This window comes from Camelus bactrianus, chromosome 8 (genome assembly GCF_048773025.1).
Source record: "Camelus bactrianus isolate YW-2024 breed Bactrian camel chromosome 8, ASM4877302v1, whole genome shotgun sequence".
NCBI lineage: Eukaryota > Metazoa > Chordata > Mammalia > Artiodactyla > Camelidae > Camelus > Camelus bactrianus.
In genome coordinates this window covers 53,864,842-53,886,891 of record NC_133546.1, presented here as the reverse complement: position 1 = coordinate 53,886,891, position 22,050 = coordinate 53,864,842, and the positions used below count along the sequence as shown (strand labels likewise).

General features: G+C 37.5%; 2 protein-coding genes across 10 annotated transcripts in view; one reads left to right on the top strand and one right to left on the bottom strand.

Annotated features, from left to right (window-relative positions):
• KLHL32 (kelch like family member 32) overlaps positions 1-16,242 on the top strand; it is a 185,561-nt gene extending 169,319 nt beyond the window's left edge. For 7 of the 8 annotated variants that reach the window (XM_010948406.3, XM_074368602.1, XM_010948410.3 and 4 more), the window contains 3 exons: positions 1,441-1,633; positions 3,320-3,414; positions 12,187-16,242. In XM_010948406.3, the coding sequence (XP_010946708.1) occupies positions 1,441-1,633; positions 3,320-3,414; positions 12,187-12,348 (450 nt within the window). In that variant the 3' untranslated portion in view covers positions 12,349-16,242. Of the gene's footprint in view, positions 1-1,440; positions 1,634-3,319; positions 3,415-12,186 lie in introns of those variants that run through there. The other variant, XR_006722443.2, reaches the window with a different exon arrangement.
• MMS22L (MMS22 like, DNA repair protein) overlaps positions 15,229-22,050 on the bottom strand; it is a 107,489-nt gene continuing 100,667 nt past the window's right edge. For both annotated transcript variants that reach the window (XM_010948404.3, XM_074368601.1), the window contains 3 exons: positions 21,835-21,931; positions 20,280-20,447; positions 15,229-19,585 (listed from right to left, as the gene is read on the bottom strand). In XM_010948404.3, coding sequence (XP_010946706.1) covers positions 19,492-19,585; positions 20,280-20,447; positions 21,835-21,931 — 359 coding nt within the window. In that variant the 3' untranslated portion in view covers positions 15,229-19,491. The remainder of the gene's footprint in view (positions 19,586-20,279; positions 20,448-21,834; positions 21,932-22,050) is intronic.

The window sequence follows — 22,050 nt, the reverse complement described above, 5'->3', positions numbered from 1 at the left end:
TTGCAATGTATAACAGATATTTCTTAGCAGATTATCTGAAAGAAAGGTTTGACTGTTTTATTAAAGATGCATTTAATTGGAAGGAGATTCTCACTATAACATGTTTTAAAAGGGGGAGCAGATAAATGCAAGCCTCAAAAAATTGGACAAACCTCTTTCTTTTTTCTTTTAGTGCATGTTTAAGAGAGAAATTTAGAAATGAGCTAGTTGATATGCTTATAGGGAACAGACCAATATTTATACAAAACTTTTTTTTTTTTGCTTCTTCCTTTACAGCTCTGTGAACTGGTGAAATTCTATTTATTCAAGACATCATATCATTTTTCTGGTCGAGATCCAAATTTTTCTTGGCAAAAAGGAGTAATCTGTGTTTTCTTTCTGTATGTTTAGAGATATTTGTATAGAAAGAAAATAGGTTTACTTACCTGTCGATTACTTAGTTGAGATAATTAAAGTCATACTTGATTTTCATCTAATTTTACGTTGTATTTTAAATAGGAGCCTCATTTGAGAGGAGTCAAGCATACCTTTCTCATTCCTGAGCATGATCTAGAACCAAATATTGCAATTTTCACCATTCCCTAAAGTTATCATAGAAAATTTGGCCTTCTACCAAAACAAATAAACATATGCCTAGAAATAACTTTTCTCAATTTGGTGAACACGTGAGTGTAAGTAATATTAAAGGCTGTGAGGAGTTTGTTGCTGAACCAAATCTTAGCTCTTCCATCGACCTCAAGAAGTTCACCCTGGAAAGAACAGCAAAGATGCTCCCCTCCTGTGAGCTTCTGCAGGGCCTCGGGCAACCAGTGATTAGATCATAATAGCTTTTTAAAAGTGCATATTGTTGGACACATGTGCCAGGCATTGTTCTAAATGCTTTGGGTGTATTAGTTCATTTAATCTTCATAACTGGCTTTTCAGGTAGGTATTATGATCTCCGTTTTCTAGATGAGGAAACAAGCACTGACGGGTGAAGTAAATTGCTAAGGCGAGGCGCAGAGTATAAACGCGGGCATCCTGGGTCCAGAGCCTGTTTTCTTATCATCACACCACCGCTCACACTAAACCCGCCCAGGCGCTTTCACTCTTAAGTCGTTTGCAGGAGGAAGTTCTCTCAGCTGGGTAGAGAACCATTATAGAAATGTTTAAATTCTCATGCACTCTCCTTACAAATGCAAAATGCCCTTTATATGCAAACCAAACAAGAGAAAAAAAAACCTTATGTAAGTTGAAAAATAAAGTTGGAATGGATGGGGTTTTCCGCACTTGTTCTCAGGGGAGAAGCCCATACCTTTCAAAGACTATAAACAACATTCAAAGAGAATGTGATTGAAAACATTAGGGTCCCCACTACTAACGAGGAACTGCTGTTTTCTGCTGTGGAGGTCTCCAGTTAACAATTCACCTGAAGTTCTTTTTTTTTTTTTCTTTCCCCAGAATAAGTGGATAAGCCGCAGCCCCATGCTGCAGAGGAGGGTCTACCATTCCATGGCTGCTGTCCAAAGGAAGCTCTATGTTCTTGGAGGCAATGACCTGGACTACAATAACGACCGCATCCTCGTGAGGCACATAGACTCCTACAACATAGACACCGACCAGTGGACGCGTTGTAATTTTAACCTTTTGACTGGTAAGTACCTTTGATTAAGTAAATCAGGAGAAGCAGGGATACAAAAAGTTGCCAGACTTGTTTTCTTAGACATCTGTGGTGCAGCTCGAAATATTAAGCGCATGGTGGTAGGACGGCGTGCTTGTATCACCCCGAAAGGGGCATATTATTTATCTCTCAAAATCTGACTCAAGTGGCTGAGCGTCTAGTTTCTCAGGGCCTGTATTACCTTTGTGCATGTTCTCACGTTGCTGAGAAAGGCATGTTACGTTTATTATCGTCAATCAATATTCATGTAGGAATACTGATGCAAGTAGGAGGAACGAGGCTCCGGAAGAGTTAATGACAGGAGCAAGTTATTTTTTACTTTTCACTATTTGTAGTCCTCTAACTTCTTGTGAGTTCAGGAGAATGGTTTTCATTATTTGTCACTGTCAAATATTGTTTCCAGCTGTGTTCTCCTAAAGACTAAACCTTAGAGAGGCTCTGGGCGTAGGGGTTTGGCGGCACTTCTGACCACGCATACCCACCTGAGCATTACCCCGTGGCAGCACTAGAGGGGGACCATCTTCACCCCAAAGGAGAATAAAATGGAAGCAGTGAGCTGCTTACCCCTGACATTTATGAAGTTGAAAACTTTTCCTCCCTTTTTTGGCTTGCACTTGTCAACATCCACAAGTGATCAGATCCCTGCCAGGCTGCTCTACTAATAGGAAAATTGCAAACTCAGAAGGGTGGGCTGAATTAGTTCCTGAAGACATTTTAATATGATGAGTGGGCACTCAGTCACTTACGGCTGCTGCTATGGAGGCTGTGGGGGCGCATAACCAATGTGAGCGGTTCCGGTGCTTTGTACGGAGCTCTTGTTTTTGTGAAAATGATCTTTGAGGCCCACCTGCAAGCAGTTAACTCTAAGTTGCTGCACTGGTACCTTAGCCCCTTGGTCCCTGGATCTGTGATTCTGTCTGCTCTAGGATCCAGCTTATTTATTACTGGAGTCAATCCTGTATCAGCCCATCAATAAAAAGAGACTATCCGATGGCCTCCGGGGAAGAATATGTGGTTGTGAGTTATTCTGTCTTCTTTTTTAAATAGGGAGGAATCTTTCATCATTTTGGCGTGTCAGTGTCTAGGGACTACCCAGACTGGTCCCAGCTTGGGAACTTTAATATAGTCTTAAAACTGTTGTGTATGTAAAGAAAAGGAGGGTAGTAACTTTATCAATCTTTTCTGTCATTTGTCTTCATTTGGGGCACGCTAGGGGCATGGCTGTTTTATTGGCTTCTTGGGGTTGCATCTGTTACAAATGTAAGCACTTGCCTTAAAAGCATTTGTAGTACAAGAGGTGTCTTGCATTTTTAAAATAAACCTTACTTCCATCACTATAAATTAATGCCATACAACATAGTATAAAACTCTAGTTCTCTATGGCTTATTATTGCTATACTTAGTGCTGTATTTACTAACTTGGGTGGCTTATAAGTGTTATAGCCTGGTTCTGACCCAACACAGATTCATTCTCTGAGGAATAGTGGTTAATTCTTCCCTCTGAGAACTGGGAGGCAGTGATTAGTTGCTGCAGAAATCCCGTGGAGTATACAAGTATGCCACAGGGGAAAATTGTATCCCTCAGTGGCAAAAGGGTTAATTAAGATATTCAAGGAAATAGATATATTTTTCCTTTTTATTCAATTCTCTTTACTTTAGGCCAAAATGAATCTGGAGTTGCTGTCCATAATGAGAGAATATATTTAGTTGGTGGATATTCAATTTGGACAAATGAGCCTCTGGCTTGTATCCAGGTGAGTGGTTCAAGTTCCTTTTGAAGTTTGTTCACACAGTTCAGTGAAGTTATTTTTTTGCTATGTTGCTATGGAAGGAAGAGATATTTACATGTAGAAAGAAGCTTGAGCCCCCTTTGTGCAGCTACTTCAGCCACTAAACTTCATCCTGCATCCTAAAAATGATACCTAATGAATGATTGAGCCCTGTTGAAAATAAAGATGGGAATGAGCTTTGAAAATATATGTGATATATTCTGGAAATGGGAAAGTGGGATACCTTGCCCTCTCATAAACCTAACAGTCTTTAGCAATAGTACTTTCACACTGCCCAAAAGTTACGCGTATCCTGTTTCTACTCCATTTCCTTATTTTCTATATTGCAGTTCATTCATTTAATAAATGCTGCCTGCAAACATGTTCTTCCTTCCTGGCAGAAGTGAGCACTAGTGGTTTATGATTGGTCTGACGGGGGAGGCTCTGCCCCAAAGAGCAGCCCTGGCACATCAGCATGTGAGCATTCCAGGCTGGGCAAGCTGCCGGTGGTGGCTCAGAACAACGGTAGCTTTGGTTTTATATATATATATATAGTCAAGGTATTATTATTTATTTCATTTTTAAACAATTCTGATGCACCATAATTGTCCTTCTACTTTACATGTTCTCTGATAACCTACTGACATGTGTTAGCCCTGCCCTTTATTCTACCTCCAGAAAAATATATTCTTGTAATTACTCATATTACATAATCTCCTCTTTGTGGGGAGACTTTTAACAACTGCTTCAATAGCTTTAACAGTTGCAGGACTATTCAGGCTTTTACTTTCTTCTTCAGTCACATCTCATAAGGTATATATATGTTTTTCAAGGAACTTATCCATGTTGTCTAAGTGTTCAGAGCTGTTAACATATAGTTATTGAGTTAGCCTTTGTTATATTCCCCTTTACGTTCATAATATTGTTTGGTTTTTCTCTTATTCTCTTGATTTGTCTTTCCAGAGGTTTGTCTTGGGATTTTGTTTTGATCAGATGAGATCGGGCGTGTTCAGGGTGGTATGGCCGTAGACTGGGGATTTTTTTTAAAACATATATTTCTGTTGTTGATATAGATCAGCTAGGCCTAAATCAGCGAAGTAGCACAGATCTGAATAATGTAGCTAACAAGCCTGTCCTCATGGAGGCAGGTTTTGGATCAAACAAAAGAATGTTTTGTTTTTTTTTAGTTTTATTGAGACATAATTGGCATTTAATATTGTATTAGTTTAAGGTGTACAACACAATAATTTTATATATGTATATATTGCTAAAGAATCACCACAGTGAGTTAACATCTATTAACTCATGTAGCTGCAAAAGTTTTTTTTCTAATGATGAGAACTTTTAAGATTTACTCCCTTAGCAACTTTCAAATATATGATATAGTAGTATTAACTATAGTCACTATGCTGTACGTTACATTCCCCAAACTTATTATTCTTATAACCAGAAGGTTGTATCTTTTGACCACCTGCACACATTGCCATCACTCCCCACCCCCTGCCCCTGGTGACCACCAGTCTGTTTTCGGTTTCTGTATGTTCAGGTTTTTTAGATTTCACATGTGAGATCATACAGTATTTGTCTTTCTCTGTCTGACTTATTTCATTTAGCAAAATGATGCCCTCAAGGTCCATCCATGTTGTGGCAAGTGGCAGGATTTCCTTCTTCTTTATGGCTAAATTCTATCTAGCTATCTACCTAATCTCAATATCACATTTTCTTTATCTGTCCATCCATCAGTGGATGCTTAAGTTGTTTCCACGTCCTGGCTATTATAAATAATGCTGCAATGAACATGGGGTAGAGCTATCTCTTTAAGATAGTGATTTTGTTTCCTTTGGTATTCATAAGTAGAATTGCTGGATTGTAAGCTAGGTAGTTTTCAATTTGGGGGGGACCTTTCATACTGTTTTCTATAGTAGCTCCACCAGTTTACATTCCTACCAACAGTGCACAAGGGTTCCCTTTTCTTCATACCCTCGTCAACACTTGTTAACTCTTGTCTCTTTGGTAACAGCCATTCTAACAGGTTTGAGGTGATAGCTCATTGTGCTTTTGATTAGCATTTCCCTGATGATTACTGATGGTTGGGCACCTTTTCCTGTATCTGTTGTGTATCTCTTAACTGCTTATTGTGGATACACATGATTTTACTACTTCTGTCTTATAACCTTCCTACTAGCTTTGTGTGCGGATGATGTCCTGTGTTTACTGTATGATTGTGTTTACCGATGAGATTTTTCCTTCTGTAATTTTTATGTTTCTGGTTGTGGCCTTTTCTTTCTCACTTAGACAAGTTCCTTTAACATTTCTTGTAGGTGGTTTACTGGTGGGTGCCAAACTCTTTTAGCTTTTGCTTGTCTGTAAAACTTCTGATCTTACCACCAAATCTGAATGAGAGCCTTGCTGGGTAGAGTAATTTTGTTTGTAGGTTTTTCCCTTTCATCACTTTAAATATAGCATGCCACTCTGGCATGTAGAGTTTCTGCTGAAAACCAGCTGATAAGCTTATGGAGTTCCCTTGTATACTCTGTCGTTTTTCCCTTTCTGCTGTTACTATTCTCTTTAATTTCTGTCATTGTAATTGCAGTGTGTCTTGTGTTCCTCTTGGGTTTAATCCTGTATGGGACTCTCTGCACTTCCTGGACTTGGATGTCTTGTTTCCTTGTCCAGGTTAGGAGTTTTCAGTTATCATGTCTTCACATATATTTCCTGTCCTATCGCTTGCTTTTGTCCTTCTGGGACCCTTATGATGCAAATACTAGTGCACGCAATACTGTCCCAGAAGCCTCTTAAACTGTCCTCATTTCTTTTCATCATTTTTTTCTTTTGTGTTCACTGTCAGTGATTTCCACTACTTTGTCTTCCAGCTCACTGATCTGTCCCTCTGTATCATTTAATTTACTGTTGATTCCTTCTGGTGTATTTTTCATTTCAGTTATTATGTTCTTCATCTCTGGCTGTTCTTCATATTTCCTCTTTTTGTGTAAAACTTCTAACTTCTCACTCTGTGTATCCATTCTTCTCCTGAGTTTTTGGATCGCTTTTATGATCATTATCCTGAACTCTTTCTCAGGTAGGCTGACTGTCTGTACTTCACTTAGTTCTTCTGGGGTTTTACTTTGTCCCTTTGTTTGGAACATCTTCCTCTGTTGCTTCATTTTGCCTAACTTGCTGTTTTTATTTTCATGTATCTGTTAGGTTGGTCACATTTCCCAATCTTGGAGAAGTGACCTTTTGTAGATGTCCTGTGTGTCCCAGCAGTACACCCCTCTCTTACCTATGTGCTCTAGCCCTTATGTGGGCTGTGTGGGTCCTTCTATTGTGAGCTGACTACTGTGAGCAGTCTGGTAGGCTTGACTGGCCCCCAGCCCAGTGGGCTGCCAGGTCTTGCTTTATGTGGAGGCTGCTGACCACTGGTTGGCAGGACTGGGTCATGCAGATGTTGGCTGTGGAACCCCAGGGCTATTGCTAATGGGTAGAGTCAGATTCCAGGAGACCCAAGGGCTACTGGCAGGCTGAGCCAGATCCTGGGGTCTGGTTGCAGGGCTGAGAGGTCCTCAAGCTGCTGTCGGCTCATTGGTGGGTGGAACCAGTCCCTGACAGTTGGCTGTCTGGATCTGGCCTGCTGTGGGTTGGCCTGGTCCATAGACGGTAGGGCTTCTGTTGTCTTATAGTCGGTGTCTGCCCCCTGGTGTGTGAGGCCGGTCAGGAGGCTAGAGTCAGCTCACTGGAGGGTGGGGCCAGGGGCCAGGGCCCAGGGGATTCTGGGGCTGGGTTCTGGGGTCTCTGGCTGGAAGGCCTTGGAACTGGGTTCTGGGGTCTCTGGCTGAAAGGCTTTGGAGCTGGGTTCTGTAGTCTCTGGCTGAAGGCCTTGGGGGTCCCAGTTCTAGTGGCTGCACACTAACGTGTGGTGCCAAGTCCTGGGTCCTCTGGTGACAGGACCATTTCCAGGGGGCAGTTGTGGGATCAGGGGATCTTAAGGCAGCCTGTCTGCTGATAGGTAGGGCTGTGTCTGTGCCTAGTTAGCTTCTTGATGTGAGGTGTTCCAGCACTGGTACCTACAGGGTGTTGGGTCAGGGCAGGGCTGTGTCTTGAGGATAATAAGCTAGAGGGAAGATTCCAAAACGGCACTTGCCAGCACTAGTGTCCATGTGGTAGAACAAGTTCCCACAAATGGGTGCTGTGGGTGCCTCTGTTCCCAGGGTGAGCTGCAGCTGCCTCCTGTTTCTCCAGGAGACTCTCAAAGATCAGCAGGTAGGTCTGACCAAGGCTTCTTTCAAATAACTGCTTCTGCCCTGGCACCCAGTGTGTGTGAGATTTTGTGTGCACCCTTTAAGAGTGAAGTCTCTATTTTCCCTAGCCCTCTGTGACTTCTAAAAGTAAGCCCTGATGGCCTGCAAAGCCAAATGCTCTGGGGGTTAGTCTTCCTGGTGCAGGACCTCTGGGCTGGGGAGCTCAATGTGGGGCTTGGCCCTCTAACTCCTTTGGGAGAACCTCTGCAATTATAATTATTCTCCCATTTATGGGTCGCACACCTAGGGGTCTGGGGCTTGAGTAAATCACAGCTCCACCCGTCATACCTGTCTCGTTGTTCCCTCTTTGTATCTTTAGTTATAGATCTTTTCTGGTAGGTTCCGATCTTTTTCACTAATTGTTGCTTTGCAAATAGTTGTAATTTTGGTGTGCTCATGGGAGGAGGTGATCTCAGGGTCTGTCTTTCTGCTCCACCGTCTTGGCCAGTCCCTAAAGTAAGATATCTAACATCAGCCTTAGTAATATTTTTTTGGATGTCTCCATTTCCCAGGATCTGGAGTACCCAGAGTCGTTCCTTAGACTCTAATGTCTCCTCTTTTATTTCTAATTTTATTCATTTGTGTGATCTCTAACTATAATGCAATTAAGCTAGAACTTAAAAAGTTAAATAAACTCCCTATATATTGGAAATAATAAAACTCATTGCTAAATAATTCATGGGTTAAAGAAATCATAATGGAAGTTTAAAAAGTACCCAGAACTTAGGGATAATAGAAACAGTAGAGAGCAAAGCGGGGATAGATATTTGAGAATTTTTTCGTAGAAAGAGAGAATAAAATGAGAGGCAAATAATGAACTAGGAAACAATAGCATAGTAGAAAAAATTATCAAACCCACAAGTTAGTTCTTTGAAAAACCATGAAAGTCTTTAAAAGAGTCTTTAGTTAATTGAAGTTTGCCTTGTACTAGAGCTTGGTCCTACCTTTTGGATAACAGCAAACAAGCAAACTGTTTTCTTTCAAGGAATGCTTCCAGTCTTTCATCCTTGCATGTGTTTGTCAGTCTTCACTGTCTTTCGGGTTTCTTTTTTTGTACCTTTCAGGACTGTAAAACATTGAACTGGGCAACAGGCAGTGCTGTGTAATTCTGGGATCATGTTTTTAAGTGGCTTTGGGACCCTTCGTTTGACTACTTATACGTGAAAGCAAGTTTGGGTAATAAAGATGCAAATTTAAACTATACTTATGGATATATTTCTATTCAATGACATTACATTAGCTTAAGGAATAGAAATTAAGTTAGAATGGTCACTAATCATATACACTAATTAATGTATATGGCTCATGGCTTCTGGCTGTTTCCAAACAAATCTGTCCTCAAAAGATGAAGGGGTACATGTGTATATTTTAACCCACTGAGGATATTCTGGAGTAGCACTGGGATTAAGGTGATTCTAAAAGAGGCAATTCATAAATGTTTTAATCAATGGCTGTGTTAGTGAAATAAATTTCATCTATGAGATTGGACAATAAAATATTTTAATATCATTTTGGAAATTTATTCCCTTGGCTGATACACTAGTTCCACAGAGCACAGAAAAATTTGATAAAGGCTTTTTAAGAGCTTTTACTGTTTATAGATAATAAGTTCATATAAGCATATGGGCTGTCACTTAAAGAGATGTTTGGACTTGAAGTCTTCATGGATAATAGACTCATCATACACATCTCATTTTAGTTATTGACAACTGATTATTATCATCCTAAAGTATGGTTGCACAGTCTCAAATACTTGTATTTTGAGTTACTACAGAACCTATTTATTTTGATTCAATAATAGTAAATACACTGATGGTTGGAGAGACTGGCTCCATGTTCAAAAGCCGTTTCTCTCCTAGTTGCTGGAAGAGTATCCAACAAAAGTAAGATAATAAGTGTCTGGAATCGTGTTTATGAGAAGATGCTGATTAGACAGTAGAAATTCCTGAGTACAAATCAGCAGGTTGAAAAGTACAGGAAAGAGTGGTGGAAAAAACAGTATACATTTAAAAAGTATTATAGTTTAGGTTTTAAAAGTATCATAGTTTTGGTTTCATAAGTCAGAAGTCTGTAGCATCCTTGGATTCTAAGGGTATGCCTACGATTAATGACGGTCACACTTAAAATAGTGCAGTGAATGGTCTGGTAACATCCAGAAGGACTAAAGTCATTTTTTTTTCCCCTCTTGAAAATACCAGCCAATAACCCATCTCATTAGACTGACCCTTCTGGACTCCAATCAAAGCTTATTTAACCGTCATTTGTAGGACTCAGCCACACATGAATGAAGCATGTCAAACGCTGAAAAAGAATTTTTTTTTTTCTGCTGCTTGACTTAACAGACTCCATAGACTATTTGATCCATTACAAGGGCAACCCAAACAAGAGAAAAGCTGAGACATGCTTAAATACTGTTTAAAGATTGAGATTTGGACTTGTTCGTAATGCTGGCTTGTGGAAAATCTTAAAAGATTCCTGAGGAAAGTCAGGTGCCCCTGTTCTGTGGGTGTATAAGCAAATGCCAGGCACCCAGGTGACTCTAATGTGGTACGCTGAGGATGAGAGCAGCACAGAGGGGAGCAGCTGCCTAAGTGTGCAAGTGATTAGTCTGTGTTTCCAGATCACTTCCACTGCTCTTCATCTATGATTACTTGTTTTTGGCTGGAGGATATGCTGCCAAGCTGGCACCTCCTTCTCCCAGACGCCTTCTTTCTGCCAGTTTACAGGGAGTGTTTCAGAGAAGAACTGCCAACACTTCCTTTTCCCATCTCACAGATTAAATAAATTACATCTGCTTAACATACGTGGTCTCTGTTGGCTCAGGGAACCAGACAAAAGCTCTCCGGATGGTGACCTCAACTGGTATTTTGTCATCTAAAAATGTATTCAGTTGGGGCGGGGATGTCACAAATGGCATGAAATCCTAGCTCTTTCTTGTGTTGCAACCTTGAGCTCAATTACTGGCTCCACCACTTACTAGCCGTGTGATCTTGGTCAAGTCACTGAACTTTGCATCTCAGTTTTTTTCTCTGTAACTTGAAGACAGTAATCTTATATAATTGAGGTAAATAGTGCAAGATCTCTACTTTCTATATTTAATGAAATATTAGTCAAAATCCCAATGGAATTTTCCTTTCCCTCAGAGGGTGGGGGAATAATACTTGTCAAATTGATCCTAAAGTTCCTCTAGGAAAGTAAACATGTAATAATAATAATAAAGAAATGCTTGAAAATGAATGGGAGAGTCATGCGCTACACAGTCAAACTAACTTTAAACGTAGTATTGCCAGAAGATATGTAAGTTAACAAAAGAGAACAAAGAAATTTTGTATGTAGCATATATTGGAACTATTTAAAATTAGTAGTGATAGGACATATTGTTCAAAAAATGGGATGGGACAGCTCAATACCCATTTGGGGGAAAAAAGCTATATGTTTGATCTTTCTTTTATTCTAGGCTTTAGTGGTTTCCTCCATTATGAGCTTGGATCCCTTAAATCTCAAGGGCCTCTTTCATCTAAAATAGTGCATTATTGCATTAAAGGCTTAAGAATTACCCACTCAGGTGACAGATGATGGCAAGAGAGTAGACAAGATCACTAAGGCAGAGGGTAACCAAGGGGTATGTGGTTGGAATGTTGCTGGGGCTTGACTACATTTAGGATGCAGGTGGAGGAAGGGGACCAAGGTGGCCAGCAATAGGACGATGTCAATGACAAATTTTGTTTTTAGGTCACGGACCCAAGGGAGGAAACATTTTAAATTTAAGTAGAGGAAGGTCATACGAAGAGAGCTTAAGATGATTGAGGGCTGGAAGGAGCATCACGGGTTTGACAAATAGGAGCTGATCAGCTCTCCTCATAAAAGAATTTTCCTAGTGGTGAGATTAAGCCAGAATCAGTAAGGTGACAGCAAGCACAGCCTAACAAGGAGACTCTTTTCCATATAAAGAAAGAGATAGAACTCCAGCTTGAAGGGGAAATAACTGGGGAAAAATTTCCAGAATCAACTGAACTGATTTTTTTGAAGCTGCACTGAGCTATAAGTCACCAATTTTCAGAACAAAGATGCAAGGTCACACTGTTGTTTTCATTTTACACATGAGGATTTGTAAACCAGCATACGACAACATTTACTAACTAGTTCGGGCAAATTATTTAACCAGTCTAAGGCAGTTTTATTAAAGAATAATGCTGCTTACCTCATCACTGTTCTGAAGATTAAATGATTATATATATACATCTATGTACATATGCACATACACAAACAAATGTGTAGCATAGCACTAAGCAGGAACTTAATCCATATTTCTGGCACTCTACTGTAAAACAAATAGCAATGCATAAGGTATGGTCATGGTGGCCTGACAATCCAACTGCAGGCTCCCTTTGACATGTACACAGCTTTACGGTGAACAACCATCCCTGGCTTACCCGTTTCTCCTATTCTTCTTTTGTAGGTACTGGATGTGAGTAGAGAAGGCAAAGAAGAAGTGTTCTATGGGCCTACACTCCCTTTTGCTTCCAATGGAATAGCAGCATGCTTCCTTCCAGCTCCATATTTCACATGCCCTAACCTTCAAACTCTCCAAGTGCCTCATCACAGGATTGGCACCATCTGAAAAGCCAATGCTCTCGTAATAACCATCATAAACAGGAGGGGAAAGAAAGAAAAAAAAGCCTGACTTTTGGATTCTGGGCATGAAAATACTCAGTGCTCACTGCCTCCTTGTTTTGTTTTCTAGATCTTATATTCAGATAAACATTAGCAAAAAATGAACAGTTTTCTAAAATACTTTATTGAAAATGCCTGTCACCCTTCTCAGTGTGTCAACATACAATATGTATGACTTTTATTGTGGTGTAGCTTTAGCGCCAACTTAATGGTCCATGGGTCTTTAGAACACTCTTTGTACACTTTGTCTAATCAGTGCTGTCTAGGACATTGCATTCTTAGTAAGACAATTTATTTCACAAGTACTGCCATCAATGACCTTAAAAAAAAATCTTCAGTACTTAATCCCTGTAGTACTTAAGCCTGCGTTTGTAATTTTTCTTTTAAAAATTTAACATTATGCAGTACCGCTCAGTAGAGACTCACCATTATGACATCATAAATTTTTAAGTGCCATATTTTATTCAAGGTAATACGAATAACAGACGTACACTGAAATGGCAGATGGAATACCCAGATTTTTTGCCTTAGTTGCTCGTGACCTTGGGCCAGGAGCTTAACTTTACAGTGCTTCAGTTTTCCCACTTTTTAAGGAGGGCAATTATTGATTTCCATATTAATTCAGAAGAATGTTGTGAGGATTAGGCAAATGATCTGAAGTCCTTCGCCTAAGAAAAAAATGTCACTCAAATTACAAGGTATTTTACTGTTTTTAGAACCTTGTAACTGAACAGGGAGATTATTTTTGAAGTTTAAAAATTACTAGATGTAACTTCGAACACATGCTATGAGATAAATGATTCTGAAAAGCATATGAAAGAGACATGCTAATTAGGAAAAAGGGAGTTTACCAAAGCCAAAGATTCCTAAACTTGCATAAATCCTTGCCTCAAATAATAAGTCTCAAACATTTCATTTAAGCTCATTTAGTGAAAAATGACACTTTAAAGCTCAAAAAAAATTAGTTGTACTAATTCTGGTACCATAAATTGCTTTGACATAAATTTGAACCTAGAATTGGTAGTTCTAATAAAATTTTTTCCACTTTGTTAAAGGTTATGTCAATCTTGAATGCTTGTGGGATTATTCTCCACCACTGATACATATTTTATTACTACCACTTTTAATAATGCATAAAGATTTTTTTAGGTTAGGTTTTTGGATTTGCTTTGTCTATGACGAAAAATAAAAGAAAAATAAAAAACTCAGTATTTGGATTTGAACATAAATTTAACAAGTATAACGTGAGTCCCCCCCCCCCCCCTTCCTGATCTTGTTAGGATTTAAGTCACCTTTATTAAAAGGAAGGCTTTACTCTGACTTTTTTCTCCAAGGCATAGTTTATAGTTAATCATTCAGCAATTCTTGTCTTATGGGAAATTGTCATTTTATTTATGTAATACTTTTAGTAATCAGAAGTGAAAAAAATATTTTTTATCCTAAATGCAGAACTCACTAACTTGATACATTATAAGATAACTAAAACATTAATTTAAAATGTATATACTGGTTATTCAGATTAAAGGGTGGGAGGGGAGACTAGGGCTAAGAAAAAGGGCGAATTTTTAAATGAACAGATTTAGACAAACAAAAACCTTAAAAGAGTATTTGCACAGTTATGAAAAGTGAAAATTGATATTGGTAACTGATATTTAGAAGGAAGACAGAGAGTATAAACCATCTAAATTAAAAGTTTAAAATGCCTTACCAGGTAAGAAGAATGGGCTCCAGTGTTTGAGAAATCTTTTCAAGAAGAACCTAAACAAGAAGCATTTCAGTTTTACTAAAATTTCTACTTGACACACAGATTTTTCTCCTCCAACAGTTTTACCTTATACAACAATTAAAATCTATTCGCAATTCCAGAACCTCTATCCAATTAATGAAAGGGAAATGGTCTAAAAATGAGCTTGCTTGACTGATAACAGAAAGGCAGTCTGAGATTATTCTTATTTCTGTGTAGATTTCTAACTATTCATTTAAAGCAAGTCAGTGTATATTATCAAACTTGTCCTTGGTGAACTTGAGTGTATTATTCATTAATTTTATAGAACTGAAGTCAGAATTTTTAAGTTTTGTAGAGCTTTCAGAAACACTAGTAATTACAGCCAAAGAACAGCATCCAAAATACAGCATCCCTCCCCTAAGAAGAAAAAACTCAGATCACTTACAAATCCTTTTCCTCAAATTATCAATCATAAGAGCTAATATGAAAAATTCTATAAAACAATGTTGGTCATATAAACCAAATTCCTTTGAAATTACCAGATTTATATTTTCCATTTAAGTGAACTATCCTACAGTAATTCATTTTCCATTTTTACTCTTCAAAATTAAAGACCATACTATATTTATATTTAAATTATTAAATTAATCTGAATTTCCATAAGACCATGAAACTTCCAACAATTTAAATACCATTTCAAGATTTTACTTTAAAAAAGAAAAAGCAACACAGATATTAGCAGAGTGTTCTTACCGTAGGAGGAAAAGCCAGGAAAAGAGATGACTCTACAATGATATACATGTAAAATGCAGTAAAATTCCTTTGATCCTTAAGAACAAAATGCCAATTGGTTATCATCAGGGTATTTTTTGTACTTTTTCTCTTCATATTTTCCTCAAAGTTAAACCACATGTATATTGTATCCCCTTCAGCCATTGCAACAGCTGAAAAATAACTTTCTTTTGTTTTAGCACAGAGTATAAAAGCAACAGGAATAAGATAAAAATTATTCCTCCAGGTAACATGGTTCATTTTGATTTTGGTTTTTCAAGAGTCGATCTGTCATAAAAAGAGTTGAATGATCAACAGGTGCAGTGTAAGTTGAGTATATACATTTTTTTATTATATGTCATTAGTACATGCACAAATAACTTAAAACATGAGTATACAATAAGAGTGCCCAGAATTTTTCTAAAAGCACAATTCACAAACACAATAAACTGGATAACAGTATACCAAAAACTTTAATAAGCAGAAATTGGTAGATTTCAATCATTTGGTACTGATTTTGGTAACCTTACTGATACAATTTAACAGAATCATAATATAAATTTCATATCTTATTAAATATGTGAAAGAATATGCTACTTTGCTAGCTTCCCAAACCAACTGTTTTAAACAAAGATAACATGTTATTTACATTAGCATACTATACACTTGACTGACAAGGCAGTATTTTTAACCCTGGGAGGAACAGGCAGGAGATCACTTTTTGGAAAATGTTAAGGTTTAGGTAAAAAATCTATCAATCAAAAAACAGGGTTTAGTACAGATAACAGTTTTCGGTGAGGTTTTGTATCTACCTTTTGTCTTTGAAACGTAAGTGCTATGTTAATGTGTAGAATTTTGGGAAGGTAGGTTTCCTAAAGGCTTTTTCCAACTGCAAAGGCTCATCAAATTTTTTAATGATATATAATCCTAACTAAGGGGAAGTAAAAATAAAAACTGTTGAAGATTTTGTGAAAGTACATGGAAATGGGTCAATGTAATTAGTTAAGAACAAGGTAGTTTTAAAATTTTGTGATGAAGCACTGAAGAAGATAGTAATAAGAGGTAATAATAAAAACACACAAAACCTAGCAAACTACAATTAATTTTTAATACACCAAAAAAAGTAGAAAAAGTCAAATATGCCTAGTAGGAAAAGAAAATATGGATAAAATAAAAAAGTTTTAAACTATGAAACTCTTCTAATACAAATGAACTCAATACTGAATGATTTTTGTAGAGAGACAATACTCCATGTTTTTTCCTCCCCTATGGAAACCTAATTCAATGTTCAACTAAAATTTAAATCATAACCAAATCTGAGTGTCTAATAAAGTCCTTTCATCACCCTGTTGTCCTTCAATCATCTCTTTCATACTCCATCTGATATTTTAAAGAAATTATTTGACTGGAATGCTTACATATCCAATATGTGTATTTTAATTTCCTTCCTATTTAAGTGTCTTAAGGTTAGGTTTCTATAGAAACAGTGATAAACTAAGTTGGCAAACTGAATGAGGCCCACAGTGTAGAATGAACATGGCATTCAGAGAAAGCAGGTAACAGTCTAGTCTCCTGCTTGAGGTAAGTCTGGAAAGAAAGTGCATAGAGCCAGAGAGCAGAAAGTCTCCTGACTGAAGGGGTTTGAATGTCAGATTAGCCATGAAAAGTAAATTGGGTTCTTGAGCAGAAAAGTAACAAGAGGAAAGCAGTATTTTAGAGACACTAATTTCAGAACTATGAGAAAAATAAATTTCAGGAGACTAGAGATAGATGGGAAGAAGGAGATAGTGCCCAGTTGAAAAAATCTGGATGCACATGATGGCAAAACGAAAAAAATAGCAAGAGCTTGCATTGGTGATCAAAGGAAAGGTGGGGAACAATGAAGACTCCAGGAAGCGTCAAGGCTGGGTGCCTCAGGAAAATCATGTATTCCTTGGTAGGAAATGAAGGCAGGAGCTGGACAAGAAAAGGTGACCGAGGTAGTTCGACATGTTGCCTTGAGATTTCAGGAGAATCCAACTAGGCAGGTTTAGAGAAAAATTAGCCCTAAAGATAGATTTGAGACATAAAATTATAAGCCAGTCTTACCAGTTCACTACTAGAAGAAATTAAGACGGAGCAGGTAAAGGGCCAGATATTACCAGTGGGGATAAGAAGGAAAAACCTACATGTAGGAAGGGACCTATTATGGAGCATGGGAAGAGAAGATAAAAGAAAATGTGAATGTCACAGAGGCACCAGAGCGAGCAAGAGAAATGGGAACATACTCCAGATTCGACCAAAAGAGACTGGCTTACCTATAACAGGCATAGGTACTCTAAGTCTGGGAATGGAAAAAGACAAGATATAGTAATAAGTTATGGGTCAAGTGAAGACTTTCAAGAAATGGAGTTGGTCATAAATTTTCTTTTTTCTTCAATTTAAAAAGTTTTTTTTTTTTTAACATTTCAGCCACATAAGTAAAAAAAATACCTATATACTTACATTTACATGCATTGTTACAGACTTTTTCTTGTTACTGATTTTTTATGTATGAACTTTTGTTTTTCTTAGCATCTACAGAAATACACCGTAATGCATGATTCAGCAGCAGCCTTTCTTATCCCTTAAAAAGTGTCACACTCTAAGGAGCAAGATTCTCCAAGATACCTTTATCAATTTCCCTTGGGAAAAATATATATATTATACATATACACACATAAATAACCTCTTTAAAGGCATCCCATTAAATAGTTTAATTTCAATTGCTAAAACCTGCGAAGTCATACATCATTAGTTTAATTAGTCACTACTGTAATGAATACAAACTCATTGCTATGAAGTCTTAAGTAACCTCAAAGAATTTTTTTTTCATCCCATTTGTTGAAGTAAAGACGGTTGATTTGGGGGAGAAATAGACCATTTATATTTCATGAAGTCCTTTAAACTTCACGAATTACAAGTAGGAAAGGGTTATTAACTATAGTTTCTTGATTGCAATGCATTTCATTTTAAAAGATACTTCTTGAGCCAGAAAAGAGTTGAAATGTTTTCCTGAAGGAATTGTGAAACTGTGATAAAGACTAGAGGCCCAAGGAAGACAACAATAAATTATTTCAAAGTTAGCAAACATGATATGTAAGAAAACACTGAAAAGAAGTGGGATCATTCATCTCGGACATGCGATTAGGGAAAAAAAAGGAACAAATTGAGAGGTGTTCTTTACCTTTGTGTATGAGCAATAATCACATCTGTTCACCTCCAGACAGAACTTAGGTCACCAAACACTTTCATATACACTGTAATTATATGATTATAATTAAAAATCGGGGGGAAGGTACAGCTCAAGTGGTAGAGTGAAGGGCTAGCATGCATGAGGTCCTGGGTTCAATCCCCAGGATTGCCATTAAAAAAAGAATTACATAAATAATAAATCTAATCACCACCTAACCCCCCCAACAAAAAAGAAAAGAAAAGAAATGATGCCTACAAAGAAAAAAAAAATCAATTATCCCATTGACTCCTACCAGAACATTGTGAAATAAAAAAAGGATTCTTATTCTCTGAAGAAACTGAGGTTCAGAAAGGTTAAGTAACTTGCTCAAGGTCACAAAGCAGAGCTGGGCTGGAGGCCCAAGTAGGTTTCCAAAACTAGGATTGGAGGTCTTTTTACCAAATAACGCTCACCAGAAAAAGGAGTCAAGGACAAGAGCCCAACTGGAAAATAAATCTGAGTGAGACAGTTAGAGGGCTGACAGACAATAGCTGCTACAGGAAACTAAGCTGGTTCCCTGTAAACATGTAGGATGCTAATTTAAAAGAGGCTCTAACTGAAGAGCAGGGAGATAAATCAGCTGACTGCACAGACCTCTTAATTTGTAATCTTAAAATTTTCCAGAATATTATTCTCTTTCTGTAAGGGCTCTAATCTATCCTCCTCCTGATATATCCTTTAATGACAATTCCAAAAGAAAGGATGAGAAGAGAGAAACATCTGATAACTGTTGGGACCTAAGAATAAAGACTGTTGGCCCAAGTTTTTAAAAAATTTACGTATTATCTGTATAATCATTTACCCAGATTCAGTCTCATTCCTCACAGAGTTAAGTTTGCTTTGTAAAGGTCTTATTAACTTGCCTCACACTTAGTATAAAAAAGGATAACAAATACACAGTCCTATCTCCTGACCACCCCTCCAAAAAAACCCCACACAGGGCAGCCAGCTAATTTGAAATAGTGTAATAAAACATAAATTTGTAAAAAACAAAACAAACAGAAACACATCACTCATACACAAGGCAGAAAGTCACATGACAGTAAAAAGTTCATGGATTAACCAGTACAAACCTGCTCAATAGACATACACAGGTAACACTCCCATTAGAAGAAGTTTCTTTAGTTTAACTAAAACCTCTTCAGAATAGAAATGCAGTTTTGTCAAGTTCCAAAGATCCTATAACATATATAATTAACCTTTATTTCCTTATTTATATACTTACAAGTATGTAAGGAAACAAATCCTAGGAAGTATTTTTTAACAGAACATTATATAATTAAAGGTAGGAGTCAGAACGGTGCAAAGTGGCTTCAGACAGTTATAATATAGAGGATGAATCACAAAATGGATTCAGCATTATCATTTTCCAGTCTCTGTATCTCATCTTGTCCCACTTGTCCTAGGTGAGATAGAAGTTTGCTATAGGCTTCCCTGTTTAAGGAAAAAAACAGATATATATTTATTACCTTTTCATTATTTTTCATTTAAGTACTTAGACAAATCGAGCCTGCCTGAATGTCTACTTGTCAACACACACCACACACAATGTGATTAAAGTACTTTGACTCTTTAACACCCTACTTTGGGTGAATTACAGTATGAGTACTGACCCTTCTAAAACAACCTTTTCAGAAAATACAGGCTTATTCCCACAATGTTTCATTACTCTAAATAGTCCAGCACTATCTTCAACTGCATTGTAAGTCTACGAGAAAAAAGGCCTTTATCTATTTTTGACCAAAACTCACATTATTGAATTGAGTCACTAATCTGATTCACTGGGAAAACAAGATATTCAGTAAATCAAGCATTCCTCCGAGGGGTTGATTTGCCACCATGGATTTTATAAAAAACAAGACACTTTAGGCTCTAAAGTCCACTTCCTGATGAGGAGCAGCAAGTGTGCTCTGAGCTACAGCAGTAGTGACGAAATATACAACTCTCTAAGGTGGTCACTTTAAGAACAATATGGGAACAGATGTGTCAATCAAAGTATTGAAACATGTTTCAACTCAAAAGAACACACTCCAAATTCTTGTGAATGGGAAAATAGGCCATTTCTAGAAAATGAATCTGGATTTCATAATCATTGTCCAATAGGATACAACCAAATTACCAAACATACCTTTGTGCGATATTCCTGCCAAGGCCCCATTTCCGCTCTGAATTCTTCAGAGACTGGGTGAGGGTAGAAATCAAGTGGATAACAACCTGCTGGTCCAATGCTACTACTATTTCTAAAATGCTGTAAATCTGATAATCATATCTCATACCATAATCCTGGATAAACTGCCTGAAAGTAAAACAAATTACTTAGAGTTACTCTGGGGGCAATTCCTTGGGTTGGTATTTTTATAGCAATAAACTGTAATCTGAACACAAGAAAGATCATTTCATGTAAGATTACTGAAAGGATCCAGATGCCACATGAACACTATTTATAACACTTAAAAATAAAGAACAGAAATGGCTTCGGTGTGAGCCATGACCAGAGTGACGACATTGGAAGAGGGAACAGCTGGAATCCCAAAAGAATAAGGGGGAAAATCTAATCCTAGGGACTTTTTTTCTGCTATATTCTGCCTGCTGAAATCAGGGTGGTAAGGGTGCAGAAAGACTAAAACAGGAAACAAGTCTGGTTTCCTAGTTACTTTTTTTATCTTTTAGTTCTTCCTATCTCTAGATAAATCAAACAATATTTCTATGAGGAAAGCAGGTTATTTGTAATATATTTTTATATTCCTTAACTTTAGACTCATAGAAGGCCTTTTATAAATAAGAATTATTTATCTTAACCCTAAAATTTCTACTCTCTCCGCCAACAAAATAAAAGCCACCTAGCTTAATAAACTGTACGTAATAATTAACACAATCTTTATTAGTATAAAATCTTTTCTCCTCTCTTAGGGTTTTACACTTTATATAAACCCAACATTTATGTCAATGATCACAATTTACATAAACTGTAAACAACAGACAAGGGTCAGCTATGTAATTAGAAAGAAAACTGAGGTATCAAAAAATCTAACATAGAACGAAGAAAATGGACCCAAATTATTTATCATGGTAGTGCTAGGGTAGAGATGCATTAAAAAAAGGTGAACTGATAGGAAGTATAAGAAAGAAATATTTAAAAATACTGCCCTAACAGAAAGCACAAGACTCAATAGGGTGCAAGGCAGGAAAATAAAAACAAAACAGAAAGTGTTCCTCAAGTTGCACTGTTATTCCTGTGTAGGAACAACAGACCTATGAAGTCTGTGCTTCACAAATCATACATAGTGGAGCTTCCTCGGTCTACAGCATTTAAAGCGAGTGTGAAAACCAGTGAGGGGCACAACGACCCTGGGTCCTGAGTCATGGATTTAGTAGCTACAAAGCCTGCACTCCCGTCATCATGACTCACGTTTCCCACTTTCTCCTCTTAAATATATGCAAGAATCTTCCTCACTAAATTCTCAGGTAATTTTAAGTCAGCTCACTTATCTTTCTCCCTGGTACTTCTTGTTTTTTTAATAAAACAACACAACATAGCAAAACTACTGCCAAAAAGTACAATAATTGAAACTACAAACAAGTAGTAACACATTATGTTTTGGATAATTAGTTATTTAAAAAACATGTTGGCTGTCAAATGGCTGGCAATAGTCGCCTTGCCAGTTGGCATATTTTCCAGTTACCTAAACACAGAAGTCAGCTGGGTGGCAGGTTCTCCTCCTGACCCCACTTGGCAGGCTTTTACCATGTATTGCAGGTTCTCTGTGGCCAGCTTTTTAACTAGGAGGAAAAATTATAGCATTACACATTGTGTCTGAATTGACCATCTGGATCCTTATTTTTATGAGCACTCGATTTAGAAAAACATGCTGTTTTCTTAAAGTATATACGTGCTTTTT